The sequence below is a fragment of the Aquarana catesbeiana genome, linkage group LG04 (assembly GCF_042186555.1).
Source record: "Aquarana catesbeiana isolate 2022-GZ linkage group LG04, ASM4218655v1, whole genome shotgun sequence".
NCBI lineage: Eukaryota > Metazoa > Chordata > Amphibia > Anura > Ranidae > Aquarana > Aquarana catesbeiana.
In genome coordinates, this window is record NC_133327.1 from 672,421,717 (window position 1) to 672,442,128 (window position 20,412).

General features: G+C 43.0%; 1 protein-coding gene across 1 annotated transcript in view; it reads right to left on the minus strand.

Annotated features, from left to right (window-relative positions):
• Nucleotides 1–2,461: 2,461 nt before the first annotated feature.
• Nucleotides 2,462–20,412, minus strand: part of FERMT1 (FERM domain containing kindlin 1) — a 99,350-nt gene continuing 81,399 nt past the window's right edge. Inside the window, exons 13-15 of the mRNA XM_073628620.1 lie at nucleotides 13,994–14,118; nucleotides 7,486–7,627; nucleotides 2,462–6,321 (exon numbers count right to left, since the gene is read on the minus strand). Of these exons, the coding sequence (XP_073484721.1) occupies nucleotides 6,148–6,321; nucleotides 7,486–7,627; nucleotides 13,994–14,118 (441 nt within the window). The 3' untranslated portion in view covers nucleotides 2,462–6,147. The remainder of the gene's footprint in view (nucleotides 6,322–7,485; nucleotides 7,628–13,993; nucleotides 14,119–20,412) is intronic.

A 20,412-nucleotide genomic window follows, 5' to 3' on the forward strand; every position in this document is an offset into this window, starting at 1 on the left:
TCACGAAGAACCCTTCCTAACGTTTTTCCCGGACCGGGTAGTCCTAATTCCTATGCTGGGTTCCAACCCAAAAGTGTCTTCAGTATTCCACGTCAATCAAGAGATCGTTTTACCTACATTTAGGACCCCAGGGTCCACTGAGAATCACCCTCTAGATGTGGGCGAAGCTATTAAAGAATATCTCAAAGTTACTTCTCCCTTTAGACGTTCTAGTCATCTCTTCGTGCTTCACTCAGGCAGCAATATAGGGAAGAAAGCCTCAACCAGGACTATCGCGTCCTGGATCGTACAGACCATACAACAGGCATATAGGGCTAAGGGCTTGGCTCCTCCAAAGGCGGTGACAGCCCATTCCACCAGAGGAATGGCAGCCTCGTGGGCAGCGGCTCGACATGTGGCTCCAGATACCATCTGCAAGGCAGCTTCATGGGCTTCTATTAATACCTTCATGTTGCATTATTGTATAGAGCCTGCCTCTCTATCCTCTGTAAACTTTGGGTTACAAATCCTATCGACCGATAGGACAAATTAAAATTTATGTTTTGATCATGCATACCCACCCGTGTGGTTGGCTAGTTATTTCCCACACGTAGGCTGCCATGGAGTCTGTCAGGAAAAAGGAAAATTTATTATCAAATACTTACCGTAATTTTCCTTTCCTGATGGACTCCATGGCAGACGGAGTTCCCACCCATTGGTCAACGAGTAGGCTAGTTACGGAACGCAGTAGCTAGTGGTGAGCACTCATTTATGGGAATGGGGTCCTATAGCATTGGAGAGGAGGCGGGGTTAACCCACACGTAGGCTGCCATGGAGTCCATCAGGAAAGGAAAATTACGGTAAGTATTTGATAATAAATTTTCCTTTTTATTGGTATTTTTGCAGTACATGAATAAAAAAAGTAAAAATAACTCAAAAAAACTGTTAGCATTTTAGTAGCATTTAGAAGCAGTTAGGAGCAGCTAGGAGCATTCAGCTAGAAAAACGCTCCAAGAAACTCTACAAAAACATTTTTTTTTCTGCTCCTTGAAGCTGAAGCTCAAAAAATGCTAATAGCCTAAAGTATTGTGCATGGACACAGAGGATAACACTATGTAGCTTCTAAGAGCAGAAGAAAATATTAATAGCTTCTAGGAGCTCAAAAAGAAAAAAAAAAATGCGAGTGTGCATGGAGCCCAAAAGCTTGAAAGAGCTTGTGCTTGTTTGTGCTTTTTGTTGAGCTTCTTCCAACTTCTTTGAGCTTCTTTGAGGCTAATGCCGCGTACACACGATCGGACGTTCCAACGGAAAATGTGCGACGGGAGCTTGTTGTCGGAAATTCAGACCGTGTGTGGGCTCCATCGGACTTTTTCCATCGGAATTTCCGACACACAAAGTTTGAGAGCTGGATCTAAAATTTTTCGACAACAAAATCCGTTCGCGTAAATTACGGTCGTGTGTACACAATTCCAAACGCACAAAGTGCCACGCATGCTCGGAATCGAGCAGAAGAGCCGCACTGGATACTGAACTTCATTTTTCTTGGCTCGTCATACGTGTTGTTACGTCACCGCGTTCTTGACGTTCGGAATTTCCGACCAACTTTGTGTGACCGTGTGTATGCAAGACAAGATTGAGCCAACATTCGTCGGAAAAAATCTGATGGATTTTGTTGTCGGAATGTCCGATCGTGTGTACAGGGCATAAGTGTTTTTTTTTTTTTCCCACAAACACTCCCCTCAGCTCATTGTATCTTTTTTTTGTGCATTTTTGAGCGTTTTCTTTTTTGAGCGTTTTTGGGCACTTAGGCATCTTTTCTGTTTGAAAGCTCCTTTCAAAAATGCGAGTTTGGTGGGTTTTTTTTTTCCTGTCTATAGGAGCATATGCCTGTAAACTCCTGAAAAAGCCATTGTGTGCACTAAAAAAAACTAAAAAAAATGCTCACGGCACACCTGAAAAGATTTAACAATTTTTGTGGTGAAGAACTTATTTATTTTTACATATATATTACATTTTCAATTTAATTTGACGGATGTGCCTGCTTTCAAGAGCAAATCAAATTGAAGCGTTTGTAATCTTCTTTGTACTTTCGCTCGCTTCCTTTACTTTCATTTAATAGTTCTTCTTTCAGAGTTCCAGACTTGATTAAGTATTTCTCCATCGCTAAACAATGAACAAACTTTATTTATAAGCATCAAAGTTGGAATGGAACGGTCTCTCTATTATTATGATATAATTAGAGCGGTCGAGTTCTCCCGAGATCTCGCACAAGTCTCACGTTATGAAAGGAACCAATTAATGACAGACTGACAGAGATTGCGTTTTTATATACGTTACTTTTTTAAAAAAATTTCCGACATTGATTTACCATTTAATTTTTCGATATGTTCAAGGTTTCAAAACGCTAGCAATTTTCAATATTTTTCAAAACTCCCACGGCACACCTGGAAATCTCACACGGCACACAGAATGACACTCATAGTTCATTTGTAAATATTTTATTACAGTATTTAAAAAGTACATATACATTTCATATTTCTTTATACAGAAATTGACTTTGCTCCCAATATTTGTATTTTCACCAAAATTTGCATTATGTCTCTCACTTAGTGAGGTTCATGAAGTCTGATAAGTTATTTATAAAAATAAAAAATAAAATACAATTGGTGGTGGTTTGTGTTCTTTTTTCACAAAGGTCTCCAAAAGTTAAATGACTATATACAGAAGAGGACTTTTCTTTTCTTTTTTTTTTTCAGGAAGGGGGGGGGGGGGGGGTTGCAGAGTGTATCTCTATGCTTTTTCTTATTTTTGGATAGACCAGTAAGGATTAAGACCCTCTGCTAGGTTTTTATTGGGGAGATGTACTCTTTTATTTGTACTAGTTGGAGTTGAAAAATGAAGGGCAATCCAAAATTTTACAGCCACCAAGCAACAAGGTAAGGGGGAATCTTCCAATGGGGACACCTGTTCGGGGACAACTGTCTAAGATGAGAATCCCCCCCCCCCACACACACACACACAGACTTAAGCCAGCTATAGAGGGAGCATTTTTTTTTTTTGCAGCCATAGGTTGCAGGCAAGAAAATATCTAGATTCCCTCATGAACACAGTGTTGACAGGGGATTCCCTCCTGCAAAACCTTTGTGTTCTCCCGGCAGGGGAAGCGTCCCCACTGGCAGAACACATGATTATTGCTAGCGGCTAGTAATATTCACATGTAAAATCTGACAAGCTGGTTGTACCCAAATTGATAGATGGTACATTCAGCCTGCCCATACATGGTTCAAATCTTGGCCAGTTCCTGCTGAACTGGCCGAGATGTGAACTGTCTATGGCTGGCTTTATCTAAAAAAAAGTTACTAATGTACACATAAAGAACTGGTCCACACTCACTGATTGGTTGCCATAGGCTACTGCACATCTCTACCACTCACCGATTGGTTGCTAGAGGTTACTGCACATCATTGCCAATCACCGATTGGTTTCTAAAGGTTACTGCACATCACTACTGCTCACCCATTGTTTGCTAGAGGTTACTGCACATCATTACCATTCACTAATTGTTTGCTAGAGGTTACTGCACAATAATACCATTTACTGATTGGTTGCTAGAGAGGTTACTGCACATTATTACCATTCCCTGATTGGTTGCTAGAGGTTACTGCACATTATTACCATTCCTGATTGGTTGCTAGAGGTTGCTGCACATTAATACCATATACTGATTGGTTGCTAGAGAGGTTACTTCATGTTATTACCATTCCCTGATTGATTGCTAGAGGTTACTGCACATCAATACCATTCTCTGATTGGTTGCTAGAGGTTACTGCATATTAATACCATATAGTGATTGGTTGCTAGAGAGGTTACTAGGCATTATTACCATTCACTATTTGGTTGCTAGAGGTTACTGCCCTTTTATACAATTTACTGATTGGTTGCTAGAGAGGTTACTATGCATTATTACCATTCCCTGATTGGTTGCTAGAGGTTACTGCACATTAATACCATTTACTGATTGGTTGCTAGAGGTTACTGCACATTAATACCATTCACTATTTATTTGCTAGAGAGGTTACTGTGCATGATTACCATTCACTATTTGGTTGCTAGAGGTTACTGCACATTAATACCATTTACTGATTGGTTGCTAGAGAGGTCACTGCACGTTATTACCATTCCCTGATTGGTTAATAGAGAGGTTACTGCACATTAATACCATTCCCTGATTGGTTGCTAGTGTTTACTGCACATTAATACCATGTACTGTTTGGTTTCTAGAGAGGTTACTGCACATTATCACCATTCACTAATTGCCAGCAACTTACCCTATGTCCTCTTCTGCAAGTTTCTCCACTTCGGTCCTGCCCCTGCTATTAATCTCTTTCCTGCTGACAAGAGAAGGGTGAGAAGAATCCACACACAGCCTGGTCTGTGTGTTTGATCTCCGCGCTGCTGACCGAAGAAAGGGGGGGCGAGCGGGGGAACACAGAGCCGCTCTGTCTCACTTCCTGTCACAGTAGCTCCAGTTCTAACAGAGGGAGAAGCACGACTTGCGGCACATACAGCCCACAACTTTGCCTATCTCCTGTCACAGCGTAGCTTGGAAAGCAAGCAGGGATCAGCTACACACGCTACACGTGGAAAAATATTTGCGGGCAGCGCGGGCTCAGGGGGCAGCTGCTTTGGGCCCCACAACAATGATAGGGCCCAGGGCAGCTGCCCCGTATGCCCTGCGTTAAAGACGGCCCTGACAAGAAGTAAAGGTAAATTTCCCCAATATTACATTGGCAAGTGAATAATCCAGGTAGTAAGATCCAGACAGCAAGAAAACATCAAAGAGGATCTAACCCTTCCCTACTATATCCAAAATAAATATAATACGTCTTGGCTACAGATACACTTTAAGCAAAACACTTGTACAAAACACTTATACAATTTAATACACCTTAAGCTGATGGCTTGAATTTGAATAGGGCTGCCCATATTTATTTGTCTTTTGATGGCCTTCAAAAGGTTATACTGACCATGTATCTCGCCTGCTGCCTAGACCAACTCTTTGCCTGTATATTGACCATGTATCTGACTGCTGCCTGGACTGACCCTTTACCTATAGACTGACCATGTGTCTGGCTGCTGCCTGGACAGACCCTTTACCTGTAAACTGACCATGTATCTGACTGCTGCCTGGACTGACCTTTACCTGTATACTGACCATGTATCTGTCTGCCTGGACTGACCCTTTATCTGTTTATCTACCATGTTTGTGCTTCCTGCCCAGACTGACCCCTTGCCTGCATACTGACCACATATTGGTCTGCTGCCTGGACTGACCCTTTGCCTGTTTATCAACCACCTTTCTGCCAGCTACCTGGACCGTCTACTGCCTGTATGCTGACCACCTCTCTCCCTGCTGCCTGTACTGGCCCTTTTGCATGTTCCAGTGACCATGTTCTTAGCAAGGCATCCGTTCCAGCCATCCTCTGTGGACACCTATACTCGTGGTACCACAGATACGCTGTTTTCACACTTTGCCCAGCCCCGTGTACTTCCTGGCCAGTAAACATAGCATTGCATATAAGGCCTGGGACAACCAAGTACCAGTAGGCCTAGCATAGTGTAGCTCCTATAAGTGAAGCTACACTATGCTAGCTATATTCCCTGACCATACTGAGGCGAACATTACAGCGCCTTAAAATACCTTTTTCTATTAGCAAAAAAAGCACATCTTGCCCTCCTACTCCAGTGCACTATGCTGAAGTAAATGAGTAAAGGCTATATCCTTTTAACACAAGTGTCCTCACATGTACTTGTAGATCTGGGGTATAAAGGCTGGATGTGTCTGACCAAGGTCTGTTAGGTTACGAAGTCCACTGGCTAGAATGGTCAAAGTTTGGTGTCTATTGGACTGTGCAGTCATAGTTAGATTGTGCAACTGCTAATTAGGAAAATGGGGTTAAGTCTATAAAAATGGTATTTGTTAGTTATATGTCTACCTGAAGAGACATTATTTTTCTGTAACTTTTGGGCTGTAGGTGTAGTGATCAGGTACAAGGTGTTTTGAGGATGTTCTTCCGCCTATTACAAAGTCTCTACTTGCAAATATTAGATGGGAATGACGTTGGCCTTTCTGTTTCCCACATTTGACCTCCTTGGTTCAAAGGGGGTTCAGTTCTGGCCTCCAGTAAGTTTATGGAAAAGTTCTTCATCCAAGGTTTCATTCTGGTCTTTGGAGCGGGTGGAGAGGAAGATGTACCCTCCTATGTACTCATGAACCACTTTGCAACTTGCAGTTTGACATGTAAAGGCGATAGATATATTGGGATCAAAATCAATTTTAACCTGAAAGGTAAAAAAACACTTACATTAATATATATTAATAATAGCAATGGGTATGATGTCATACATTCTATAATTTAAACAGAAAATGAACAATTTCTGTTTTCCTTTGAAGAGATCTAAATTTGATATCTGCCTCAGAAACCTCTAATGAAGGGCACCATTCTAATCACAGTATAAACCTCTAATGAAGGGCAACATTCTAATCACAGTAGAAACCTCTAATGAAGGGCACCATTCTAATCACAGTAGAAACCTCTAATGAAGGGCACCATTCTAATCACAGTCTCTTTTTTTTTCAGGAAAGTGACATTGCTTGCAGTAAGGCTAAACAAGTACAGCTTCACTGCCCAAAATCTATGTTGTAGTATCCAGCCTTTCAAAAATGTAGGTAAAGTTTAGGTACAGTATTGGCAATTTTTACCTAGTTACATCCAGAGCCAGATCTAGCCTGTCTGGTGTGGGGGTGCAGTAAAAAAATATCAGGGGGGCAGAGGATGGAAGGTCAGCGGGGCATTGTACAGGGGGTCAGCATGGCAGAGGACAAGGTCAGCAGTTTGTAGGGCAGTGTACAGGGGGTCAGAAGGGCAGAGGATAGGGTCAGCAGTTTGTAGGGCAGTGTACAGAGGACACTGATTTTTAGGGCAGTGTACAGGGGTCAGAAAGACAGTGTGCAGGGGGTCAGCAGGGCAAAGGATGGGAGGTCATCAGGGGATTGTACATTACTCAGCAGGGCAGTGTGCAGGGGGTCAGCAGGGCAAAGGATGGGAGGTCAGCAGGGGACTGTACAGTAATCAGTATAGACTCATGGTGATCTGGTGAGTGGTTTGTGTTAAAGGTGGCGGCACACGGGTGATTTGTTTCCACAGATGATTGCTGAAGAATATTGAGGAGCACAAAGCACTGCATGATTCTATGGACACTGATGATGGACATTTTTTAATTAATTTTATATATGTTTACATTATATTGCTTGTTGGTAATTTATATTGAAACACTCGGTAATAATTTTTTGAAATAAGTGATTAAAAAAAAAAAAAACAGAGCATTTCACCTAACATTGGGGTATTCAGTATATATCATGTGTGAATGGAGCTACACATCAGTGGTCACAAGAAGCAAAAAGAATGACGAGGTGAACCGCGGGGGGGGGATAAAACAACCCACCTGCTGGATTTCCCAGTTAACATTCCATTGTTTCATATTGGAGAACCTCCAGGTGCAAATGGGGTTTTCAGTCGTCATATCGATCCTGATGAGTCTGTTGTAGGAAACTCCAAGTACTTCATCTTTCTTGAGATCCCGAAATCTTTATAAAAGGAAAACATTTTATAACACTCATAAGAACACAGCAACACATTTTTATTTCATGATGTTATGACAAGACGGCTGTATGGATTCAGGAACAAGCAACATGTCATTACTGGGGGTCTAAACAACTATGGTGGGTCTTGGAAAAGTATATAAAATTGCAATGTGCAGCAAACATACAATGTGTTATATTTATATGATAAGAATATAAAGTGTCATTTTGTTTGCTTTTTTATTTTATTTTTTTTTTTTTACATTCATGCTTTTCCCAATGAATGTAAAATTGTTCTCTGATTGGACAAGGTGGAGGGCATGACGTCACTGACCCACCTTGTCCAATCAGAATCAGCTTTGCATTCATCCAGAACAGTGGTCTCCAAACTGCGGCCCGTGGACCAGATGCGGCCCTTTGCTTGCCTTTATCCAGCCCTTTGGGGCACTATTCTTCTATTGACACCAATGATGAGGCACCATTCATTCCAATGACACTAACAATGGGGTACTATTCCTCCTTCTGACACCAATAATGGGGGCACTATTCCTCCCACTGACATCAAAGATGGGCACTATTCCTCCCAATAACACCAACAATGGGGCACTTTTACTCCCACTCACACCAACAATGGGGACTATTCCTCCCACTGACACCAATAATGGGGTACTATTCCTCCCACTGACACCAATAAGGGGGTACTATTCCTCCTTCTGACACCAAAGATGGGGCACTATTCCTCCCACTGACACCTCCCACTGACTATCTTTTCTATTTGGTAACAAACGCTTTAAAGAATATGTTACCCCAACATTTCATATTCCTGATATGTGGCTGCTGTACCATGTACTATTATGAGAAAGTCTCCTGTTCTCTTTGTATTGCTTCCTTTATGTGAAATCCCTGGTGTTCCTGCCAGTCCCTCTGCTTTCCTATTTCAAACTGACCACACTAGGCATGCAAGCACAGAGTGGTCAATTTTCTAGCTATGCTGGGAACTCAGCCTGCTCTCCTCCAATAATCAGACTTGTGCACCCCCCTACACATACACACACACACACAGCCGTTCACTGGGCAGACCAGTGTAATGCTGTTTTTCCTCCCCCAGCTCTCTGAGCTCCTTATGCAGCTGAGAACAGAGGGTATGTGATAAAAAAGTGAAATAAGGCATTTACATTTTTTTACATCTATGCAATGTTTTACCTTTCATTTCTATTCTAAACCAAATGGGTTTACAATCACTTTAACCACTTGCGGACCACCTGCAGTCATTGTACGTCGGCTGTTTGATGGTACATACTGGGGTTATGGAAGCAGATAGCTGCCATAACCCCGGTATCCTTTTAAACAGTGGGCGGTCGCCATGAGATCACTTTTATTGGGGGTGGGAGAAGGCCCCACCCACCCGCCGCTCCCCGGTAGTCTCCACCGCTTATCAGAGCTGTCAGTAGTGGCTCAGCCAATCGGGTCCTTTCCCCTCTGAGACATGGAGCAGAGTGAGGGAAAGATGGCCCCCACTCGGCTCCATACCATTGGATGACGGAAGTGACGTCAAATCTCACTTCCGCCCAATGGTCTTAAAGGTGAATTATTTTTTTTTTTTATTAAAAAAAAGACTTTTTTAAAAAAAAATGTATTGCATTTAAGTGTAAATGTGAGATCTGAGGTCTTTTTTTACCCCAGATCTCACATTAAAGAGGTCCTGTCATGTTTTTTTTCAATTACAAGGGATGTAAAAAATAAAAAGTAAAATAAATAATAATAATAATAATAAAAAAAAAAAATCGAGAGCGCCCTGTCCCGCCAAGCTCGCGCGCAGAAGCAAGCACATACGTAAGTCGCGGCCGCATATGAAAACGGTGTTCAAACCACACATGTGAGGTATTGTCGCGATTGTTAGAGTGAAAGCAATAATTCTGACAAAAGACTTCCTCTGTAACTCAAAACTGGCAAAGTTTGTCACCATTCCACGAGCGGGCGCAATTTTGAAGTGTGACATGTTGGTCGGCGTAGCATTATCTTTCACAATATAGCAAAACAATTGGGCTAACTTTACTGTTGTCTTATTTTTTTAATTAAAAAAAGTGTATTTTTTCCAAAAACATTGCGCTTGTAAGACTGCTGCGCAAATACGGTGTGACAGAAAGTATTGTAACGACCGCCATTTTATTCTCTAGGGTGTCTGAAAAATTTTTTTTTTTTGGGGGGGGGGGGGGGGTTCTAAGTAATTTTCTAGCAAAAACAAACGGATTTTAACTCGTAAACAATAGATCTCAAAAAGAGGCTCGGTCCTTAAGTTGTTAATATTAAAAAAAGAAAATATTTGAATGATTACAGAGGCACATTTGTAATGTCTTTTGTATCTGCCTAGAGTTTAGCTTTATCTGCACATCAAATAAAGACAAAAAAAAATCTGTGAAACAAAAATAAAATGCAGCTAAAACTTCAGAAGCAACTCCTTTCCTTTTATTCAGAATTCCTTTTGTCCTCTTCTCTCTTTTTCAGCTTTTATTATCATCGTTTTAGTAACCTCCTTCGTACTTTACAAACACCTTTAGCAACCTTCACATCCTTCTCCTTTTTTGTGCTTTTTTTTCTAGCAGCCTACTTCTATTATTTCCAGCCCTTTCTTCTTCTGGGCCTTTGTTCTTTTTTTTTTTTTTTTTTTTTTTTTTACACCCGCTGAATTTTCCCTTATAAAGACACCCCTGCTATTTCTCGGGTCACAGGCTGCGGCGTTCCATTTCTGGAACAGGCAAACAGTGTATGATAACGATGTGCTAATGACTACGGGACCTAAAAACCGAAAGAAAGCCGTAACTGTAGCATTGTATTGGACATTCCAATATGCAAAGGTGGACAAAGATTTAATTCACTGAGTTCATATGAAAAAAGAACAATAAATAAAAAACAGGAACAAGGTGATAAATATTCACCAAAGAAAAAAAAAATTCAGAAGTGAAGTCAGAAAAGCAGAAAAACAGTTGGGGTTCATTTACACTTGCTTTAAGTTCAGCGTGAATTAAAGCGCCTATCGCTTCAAAATGCTTTTTTTAATGTGTTTTTAATGCTTCTGTGATGCTTCTTTTTTAAGCTTTGATGAAGCTTGGCAAACCCTGTAGGACCCCAGCTCAGTAGTACTCCCAGTCAGCAGATCCCCAGCTCATTAGTACCCCTGTTCAGAAGATCCCCAACTCATTAGTACCCCTATTCAGAAGATCCCCAGCTTATTAGTACCCCTGTTCAGCAGATCCCCAGCTCATTATAACCCTGTTCGGCAGATCCCCAGCTCATTATACCCCTGTTCAGCAGATCCCCAGCTTATTAGTGCCCCTGTTCAGAAGATCCCCAGCTCATTAGTACCCCTGTTCAGAAGATCCCCAGCTCATTAGTACCCCTGTTCAGCAGATCCCCAGCTTATTAGTGCCCCTGTTCAGAAGATCCCCAGCTCATTAATACCCCTGTTCAGCAGATCCCCAACACAATAATACCCCTGTTCAGCAGTTCTACAGCTTATTAGTACCCTCATTCAGCAGATCCCCAGCTCATTAGTACCCCTGTTCAGCAAATTCCCAGCTCATTAGTACTCCTGTTCAGCAGATCCCATGCTTATTAGTACCCTCATTCAGCAAATCCCCAGCCCCTGTTCATCATATCCCCAGCTCATTAGTACCCCTGTTCAGCAGATCTCATGCTTATTAGTACCCTCATTCAGCAAATCCCCAGCCCCTGTTCATCATATCCCCAGCTCATTAGTACCCCTGTTCAGCAGATCAGGTAGGTGGTTATGGTTTCCCTCTATTTATACCATATATGTATTAACTTGTCTATTCCTATAATTAGCTAGTCTATTAAAGCTCTGTTATGTTACTGGTGATGGTACAATACAATAAGGTTAGCTATTAAATAAACACACTGCTTAATAAAACAACGTCTTATTTATTTCCCAAGAAAATAGGAACGCTGACATAAAAACACTAAAGGAAAATATTACAGACCATATAAAACAAAAGAACATCAATAATACTTTACGTAAGGTCGTCCTCGGTGGTCAGTATCCTTCGGCTGGGCTCGATGGCAAGAGAGCCATGAGACATGAGAGAGATTTTTCCATTCTGTGTGCACTTTTAAACTGGCTTCAGACCCCCCCCCCCATACACCACACCCATCTAGCCTCCTGTCCAATGGAAAAGAGATGAGAACGTCTGTCCATCCTCCAGGAAGCATGCTGTATTGGGGAAGTGTGTCCATGAATCACAGATATCTGACCCTGAGTCAAAGACATGTTGGCCTTTGATCTTCTGTAGCTCAACCCATCAGTCATCTTGGCAGCAGTGGCTCTCTTTGATGCTTTGTTTGCAGACGTGTTAATCGAGAACTTCAATCTTTATTACACCAGGTGGTCTGGAGCCAATCTTTACTCTCCTGCCAGGGGGCATGAATCAACACCCTGCTGGGTCACCTTGCAACTTCCAACTTAGGCCACCTGGCTGTATCAACCAGAAAATAAAAATTCAGAAATATGATATTAAACCATGTTGCCTTCCAACAGGAACTGTTAAAGGACTGTTGCCATAGGAGACAGCATTCCTGCATGTGCAGTAGTGGCGCCTTGCTGGGGCTTTTCCCTGCACGGCTGTCCTTCTATTGAAGTCTCTGGAAGCCCTGGCCCTAACCCTCTTTCCCCCAAAAATACAAAAAGGACTGTCAAAAGAAATAAAACCTCTTTTCATCCAAGAACTGGACACTTCCCTGCGTTCCAAGCCTCGTGTTGAGGATAGACTCCACATCGGTCGGCCGAGCACCATCCAGCGGTGCCTGAAGCAAGAAAGGCTGACCCAGTGGAGAGACTACATCACAGCCGGCTAAACAAACACCTAGCTGAACACGGCTCCACACCATGGGACACACACAGATGGGTTAAAGGGATCGACCACACCAAGGACAGCCCCAAGTATTTGGGATATTATTCCATGCCTTCTTTTAACTACAGAAATGTGAGTGCATTATAAGATACATTTCATTGTATATTAAACTTGTTAAAAATCTGCACCCAGAGGCGCCTCTTCTCCCTCTTCTTTCTTTCCAGTTTTTGGGGACATGGTCTCTGTTCCCCCGTGACGGCAGGCCTGGAAGCGGATTATCCCAATCCCCAGCCCCCCCCCCCCCCACTACAACGAATAAGTTTCCCTTGAAACAATTTTTGCGGACTTCCTCCTTAAACCATTTTTAGAAACTATTGTAGAGACTGTGGACTATATGTATGCCACCTAGCACAAAAATTTCACAGGATATTACTGCATTAGAAAACTTGCGCCTTTTACTTGTAAACTTACATCGAAGAAGTGTCTGGCGCCCAATGACTTTCACCATCTTTGCACCCACTATGCCTCACAACCCACTGGACAAGGCCGGAGACCTTGCTACATATACTTGCATGCATTAGGATTTAAAGCGGAATTCTACCCACATTTTTCACTCCTCACCACGCAGCACTAATTTGCATCCTTAAGATGATTTTGGCAATTTATTTTTTTTTTTCTGACCACTTACCTGATTCATGCCTATACAGTGGTACCTTGGATTACGAGCATAATTCGTTCCAGAAGAATGCTTGTAATCCCAAGCACTCGTATATCAAAGCGAGTTTCCCCATAGGAAATAATGGAAAAAAGATAATCCATTCCAGTGGCACTGCTAGTGTATGCAGTACCGCATGTAACCAGAGGTGGGGGGGGGGGTTCGCCGGAGACATTCGGAAACACTCGGAGAGCATTCAGAGAGGCTCAGAGACACTCAGGAACAGAGAATTTCTGAGTGTTCCTGAGTGTCTCCGAACGGCTCTGAGTGTCACCGGCGCCCCCGCATCTCTGGCCAAATGCGGTACTGCACACCCCAGAGGCTTGATGAATCCTGCTCATTTTGCGAAACGCTCATAAACCGCGTTACTCGCAATCCGAGGTATTACTGTATCTAATTTCACTTCCTCCTCTAGAGGGCAGCGGCGCCGTGTGTCAATTCCAGTTTTGCATTGGCTCCTGGGAAATCTTGGTCAGCTTGGCATGACGATTATAGAAATTCTGGCATCACATGGCTCAGTCAGCTTCTCATCATTTGATTTTTAGAACAGGCTATATAAATCCTGTATTATAATAAAAATAATAATAATAACCGCGTGTGTTGTTGGCGTTTGCGGGGCAGTTGCACTTGAATGGGGTATAATTCCTGCTATGCGTACACCCCTGACCGCTACCCTTTGCTCTACTTCAGATAATAAGACAATGAAAGGAATCCGAGCAGATACACAATCCTTGTCATTCAGTGAATTGTAGGTTGGAGCTCGTTAATCAGTACAAATAGGGAAATGTTTACCTGACAATGTAGTAGGCCAAGCCAAACTCCGGCAAAGACTGCCACGCCTGAATAAACCTCATCTTGGCTTCTATGAGCGGCATCTGGGAAATATTCTGCTGTGCCTCCAGAATACGAGATACTAACTATGGAACAGAAACAACAAGACCTCAATAAAATATAAATAAAAAAAATCATTATAGCTGAAAAACCTCCATTTAAATATATTCCTCAACAGTTAAAAATCCCCTTTTTTTGTGCACCAAATGCCTTTGCCAACCCAGAAATGACTTTGTAAAAGGTGCAGTGACATCATCACTGTGCTATACATAGTTTGTGCAGAGAGCAGAACAGTGGGAGGGGCCCAGCAGGCTCCACCCACTACAGGCTGCCTACAGAAAACGACAGGAGGGGGGCGGAGACAAAGACCAGTCATCCTGCACAAGGAGAGAGGGCAGCAGTGACCGGTCCTTATTACAGGAAGCTAAAGTCTCATACTGGATTGCTGCACAGATCTGGAAGTAATACACAAAGCACACAGAGATCCAAGGAAGAATACATAGTTACATAGTTACATATAGTTACATAGTAGGTGAGGTTGAAAAAAGACACAAGTCCATCAAGTCCAACCTATGTGTGTGATTATGTGTCAGTATTACATTACATATCCCTGTATATTGCGGTCATTCAGGTGATTATCTAATAGTTTCTTGAAGCTATCAATGCTCCCCGCTGAGACCACCGCCTGTGGAAGGGAATTCCACATCCTTGCCACTCTTACAGTAAAGAACCCTCTACGTAGTTTAAGGTTAAACCTCTTTTCCTCTAATTGCAATGAGTGGCCACGAGTCTTATTAAACTCTCTTCTGCGAAAAAGTTTTATCCCTATTGTGGGGTCACCAGTACAGTATTTGTAAATTGAAATCATATCCCCTCTCAAGCGTCTCTTCTCCAGAGAGAATAAGTTCAGTGCTCGCAACCTTTCCTCATAACTAAGATCCTCCAGACCCTTTATTAGCTTTGTTGCCCTTCTTTGTACTCGCTCCATTTCCAGTACATCCCTCCTGAGGACTGGTGCCCAGAACTGGACAGCATACTCCAGGTGCGGGCGGACCAGAGTCTTGTAGAGCGGGAGAATTATCGTTTTATCTCTGGAGTTGATCCCCCTTTTAATGCATGCCAATATTCTGTTTGCTTTATTAGCAGCAGCTTGGCATTGCATGCCGTTGCTGAGCCTATCATCCACTAGGACCCCCAAGTCCTTTTCCATCCTAGATTCCCCCAGAGGTTCTCCCCCCAGTGTATAGATTGCATTCATATTTTTGACACCCAAATGCACCCAAATGCATTATTTTACATTTTGCTACTATACTCACCTTGTGTTTTTGTGCTTTGGTTAACCTACCACTAATGCCCCCAATACTACCCTCTGGAATATCTTCCGCGCTGGCTATCACTGTCTCTGGACCCTCCCCCCCATCGCCTAGTTTAAAAACCCCTCTAACTTTTTGGCCATCTTCATTCCCAGCAGATCTGCACCCTCCTCATTTAGGTGCAGTCCGTCCCTTCTATAGTACCGGTTACCGACTGAGAAGTCGGCCCAGTCCTCCAGGAACCCAAACCCCTCCTTACTACACCAGCTCTTCAGCCACTTGTTTACTTCCCTAATCTCCCTCTGCCTCTCTGGTGTGGCTCGATGTACCGGTAGTATTCCTGAGAACACTACCTTGGAGGTCCTTTTCCTCAATTTAGCTCCTAAGTCCCTAAAATCGTTCTTTAGGACACTCCATCTGCCTCTGACTTTGTCATTGGTGCCAACGTGCACCATGACAGCCGGGTCTTCCCCAGCCCCTGCCAGTAATCTGTCCACAAGATCCGTGATGTGCCGAACCCGAGCGCCCGGTAGACAACATACTGTTCGGCGCTTCAGGTCTTGGTTACAGATTGAGCTCGAGATCACGATTCTTTCCCCCCTCGCGATCCTAACAAAACATTTTCCCGATTCTATGCAGAATTCTCTGTTGAAATTGACAGCTGTCAAAAAAAAAAAAAAAAACAGGCAGTCTGCCAAGTTTAATAACATTTCTCAGCTGCTGAGCTAACTATAAACATTGTATCGTTTTGTTCTTTAGATGAAAGCAATGAACTTCGGTCTGTAAATGAGGGAAGTTTTAACACTTGCTAAACCCTCTCACTCCGATATATGTCGGCAGAATACGTCTCCTGCGCAAACTGACGTACCTGTACATTCAATGTTCACCGACGGCCCACGATCGCGGTGAGGAGAGGCAGAATGGGGAACTGCCTATGTAAACAAAGCGATTCCTCGTTCTGCAAGATGACATGACAGGGATCTACTGTTCCCAGTGATCGGGAACAGTGATCTCTGTCATGTTTCAGGCAGCCCACCCCCATACTGTTAGAACACACCCCAGGAACACACTTAACCCCTTGATCGCCCCCTAGTGTAAACCCCTTCCTTGCCTGTGTCATTTTTACATTGATCAGTGCATTTTCATAGCACTGATCAATGTAATAATGTCACTGGTCCCCAAAAAGTGTAATTTGGGGACAAATTTGTCCATCGCAATCACTGTGGGAGAATCAGAGGACAGGGATCACCGCGGGAGAATCAAAAGACAAGAATCACCGCGGGAGAATCAGAGGACAGTAATCACCACGGGAAAATCAGAGGACAGGGATCACTGCGGGAGAATCAGAGGACAGGGATCACTGCGGGAGAATCAAAGGACAGGGATCACTGCGGGAGAATCAGAGGACAGGGATCACCGCTGGAGAATCAAAGGACAGGGATCACTGCGGGAGAATCAAAGGACAGGGATCATTGCGGGAGAATCAAAGGACAGGGATCACTGCGGGAGCATCAAAGGACAGGGATCACTGCGGGAGAATCAGAGGACAGGGATCACCGCTGGAGAATCAGAGGACAGGGATCACCGCTGGAGAATCAGAGGACAGGGATCACCGCTGGAGAATCAGAGGACAGGGATCACCGCTGGAGAATCAGAGGACAGGGATCACCGCTGGAGAATCAGAGGACAGGGATCACCGCTGGAGAATCAGAGGAGAAGGATCACCACTGGAGAATCAGAGGGCAGGGATCACCGCTGGAGAATCAGAGGACAGGAATCACTGCTGGAGAATCAGAGGACAGGAATCACTGCTGGAGAATCAGAGGACAGGAATCACATTTGGCAGGTCACTTGGCAGAGCTCCTTTCCCACACCAGCACTGTATACAGCTCCCCCCCCAAACTACTCAGGGCTGAAATCACATTCCTTTACACACAGTCTGTCAGCCACGATCTTCACAGGGTGTATCTGGTTTTCATGTTGCTGTTCTGACCTGTGAAATTCTCTGGTCGGAACGGCAGTGTAGTTGCAGTAGGCAGATACACCCTGTGCAGATCGTGGCTAACTGGCTGTGTTGTAAAGGAATATGTTTTAAGCCCTGCGGAGGAGGAACAGTATAGAGTGCTGTAATGGGAAAGGAGCTCAGCAGCCGGGCATAGCATGCAGGGTGGATGGGGTGGTCAGGGGGCTTTGAAGGGGGGGGGGCGCAACTTAGATCTGGGGGGGCAAAGCCATGTGACACAAAATCAGGAGCCTGCAGATCTTGTAGAAGCCCAGTACTGGAGCGTGGCTGTGGGACCCTAGAGCAGATCAGAGCTGGACTTTGTGGAGGATATGATAATATGATAATATGACAGGGAGGCTGCACGGGCCCCCTGGAGCTAGGCGTGGGGTTGCGATTGCGACCCCTGAGACCCCTTATGCTACGCCCATAGGTGTTACACAGATATACTTTGGTGAGAAAGGCAGATCGGCGTTCTCTTATGGGGCATACACACGGTCAGACTTTTCGTCTACAAAAGTCCAACGGACGCCGACGGACTAAAGCTGGCTGGTAATCCGATCATGTGTGGGCTTCCCCGGACTTTCAGCTGACTTTTTCAGCCTCAAATCCGACGGACTTTAGATTTGAAACATGCTTCAAATCTTTACGTCGTAACTACGACGGACCCCGAAATCCGCTCGTCTGTGTGCTAGTCCGACGGACAAAAACCCACGCTAGGGCAGCTATTGGCTACTGGCTATGAACTTCCTTATTTTAGTCCGGTGTACGTCATCACGTAGGAATCCGTCGGACTTTTGTGTGGTCATGTGTAGGCAAGTCCGTTCGTTAGAAAGTCTGCCACAAGTCCGCCGCAAGTCCGCCGAAAGTCCGCCGGAAGTCTGTCGGACAGGCTGTCGGACTTTTGTAGACGAAAAGTCCGACCGTGTGTATGCCCCATTAGAGGGGAATGTGCTGATCCTGTGTTCCTGCTAAACAAGAACACGATGGACCTTTACATTCCCCCCAGTCAATGCACCTCCCCCCACAGTTAGTAAGCACACCCAGGAACATATTTAACCCTTTGATTGCCCCTGATGTTAACCCCTTCCCTGCCAGTGTCATTAGTACAGTGATAGCGCATATTTTTTTAGCAGTGATCACTGTATTGGTGTCACTGAAAAGTGTCAAAAGTGTCAGTTAGGTGTCCAATTTGTCCGCCGCAATATCGCAGTCCCGCTATAAGTCGCTGATCTCCGCCATTACTATAAATAATTAAAAAAAAAAAATATATATATATATATATATATATATATATATATATATATATATATATATATATATATATATATATATATATATATATATATATATATATATATATATACCATAGTTTGTAGACGCTGTAACTTTTGTGCAAACCAATCAATATACACGTATTTATTTTTATTTTTTTAACAAAAACATGTAGCAGAATACATATTGGCCTAAATTGATGAAGAAATTAGATTTTTACATTTTTGTATTGGGAATGTTTGGTTGGTTATGGTTATGGTTTGTTAAGGCTAAAACAATCTCTTAGCGCCAACATGGCAGCATACAAGCACATACTGTATATGCTGCAATAAGTTGGCGCAGGGAAAAGTAAAATTACGGTAAGTATTTGATATAATTTTCCATTTTCCTGGTGCCAAAATGGCAACATACATGTGGGGGTATGCTGCTATAGATTGGTGCCAGGAAAGGAAAATTACGGTAAGTATTTTAAACAATTTTCCGATTTTCTGGTGCCAACATGGCAGCATACATGTGGTAGTATGCTGCTATGGATTGGTGCATTTAAAGGTAAATTACGGTAAGTATTTGATACAAATTTTTATTTTCCTGGTGCCAAAATGGCAACATACATGTGGTAGTATGCTGCTTTGGATTGGTGCCAGGAAAGAAAAGTTATGGTAAGAATTTGATAAAATTTTCAATTTTCCTGGTGCCTAATGGCCGTTAGGGAGATTGCTAAAGCGTAACTAAACTCACAGAAATACTTACCTCCTCATTCCTGCAATGCAGCATTTAACCCTTACCAGCCACTGTCATCTTCTCCCTAGCTACTCCCTGGTGGCAGGTTTTATATATATATATATATATATATATATATATATATATATATATATATATATATACAAAAAAACATGGAAGCATACATGTGGTAGCATGCTGCTATGAATTGGTGCCAGGAAAGAAAAATTATGGCAAGTATTTGATACAATTTTCCGAATTCCTGGTGCCAATATGGCAGCATACATGTGGTGGTATGCTGCAATAGATTGGTGCCAGGAAAGGAAAATTATGGTAAGTTTTTGATACAATTTTCTATTTTCCTGGCGCCAACATGGAAGCATACATGTGGTAGCAGGCTGCTATGAATTGGTGCCAGGAAAGAAAAATTATGGCAAGTATTTAATACAATTTTCCAGTTTCCTGGTGCCAAGATGGCAGCATACATGTTGGGGGTATGCTGCTATAGATTGGTGCCAGGAAAGGAAAATTACGGTAAGTATTTGATACAATTTTCCAATTTCCTGGTGCCTAATGGCCGTTAGGGAGATTGCTAAAGCATAACTTAACTCACAGAAATACTTACTTCCTCATTCCTGCAAAGCAGCGTTTAATCCTTCGCCAGCCACTGTCATCTTCTCCCTGGCTACTCCCTGCTGGCAGGTTTTATATACATACAAAACAAAATTATAGGAATTTCAACTAAATTCATTACGGTTTCATTCGGAGATTCAGATAAATACTAAATTAACATTTGGACCGAAACGAAATTGCACGTCAAGCCAAGAATGCACACTGAGCTGAGCATGCGCAGCTTATTGTGCATTCAATGGAAGACTGCAAGCAGGCAGGTAAGCAATTCTTCTGCAATAATAAAAAAGAAAATTGCTCACAATTACATTAGTCAAGTTTTGTTCCACGTTCAGTGGCATTGAACATTATGTAAGACAGAAGATGTCCTGGTAGCTTACATGATGACATCACTGTATGTGACTGTAAATGTGACATCACTGTACTGGGACCGCTGTCAG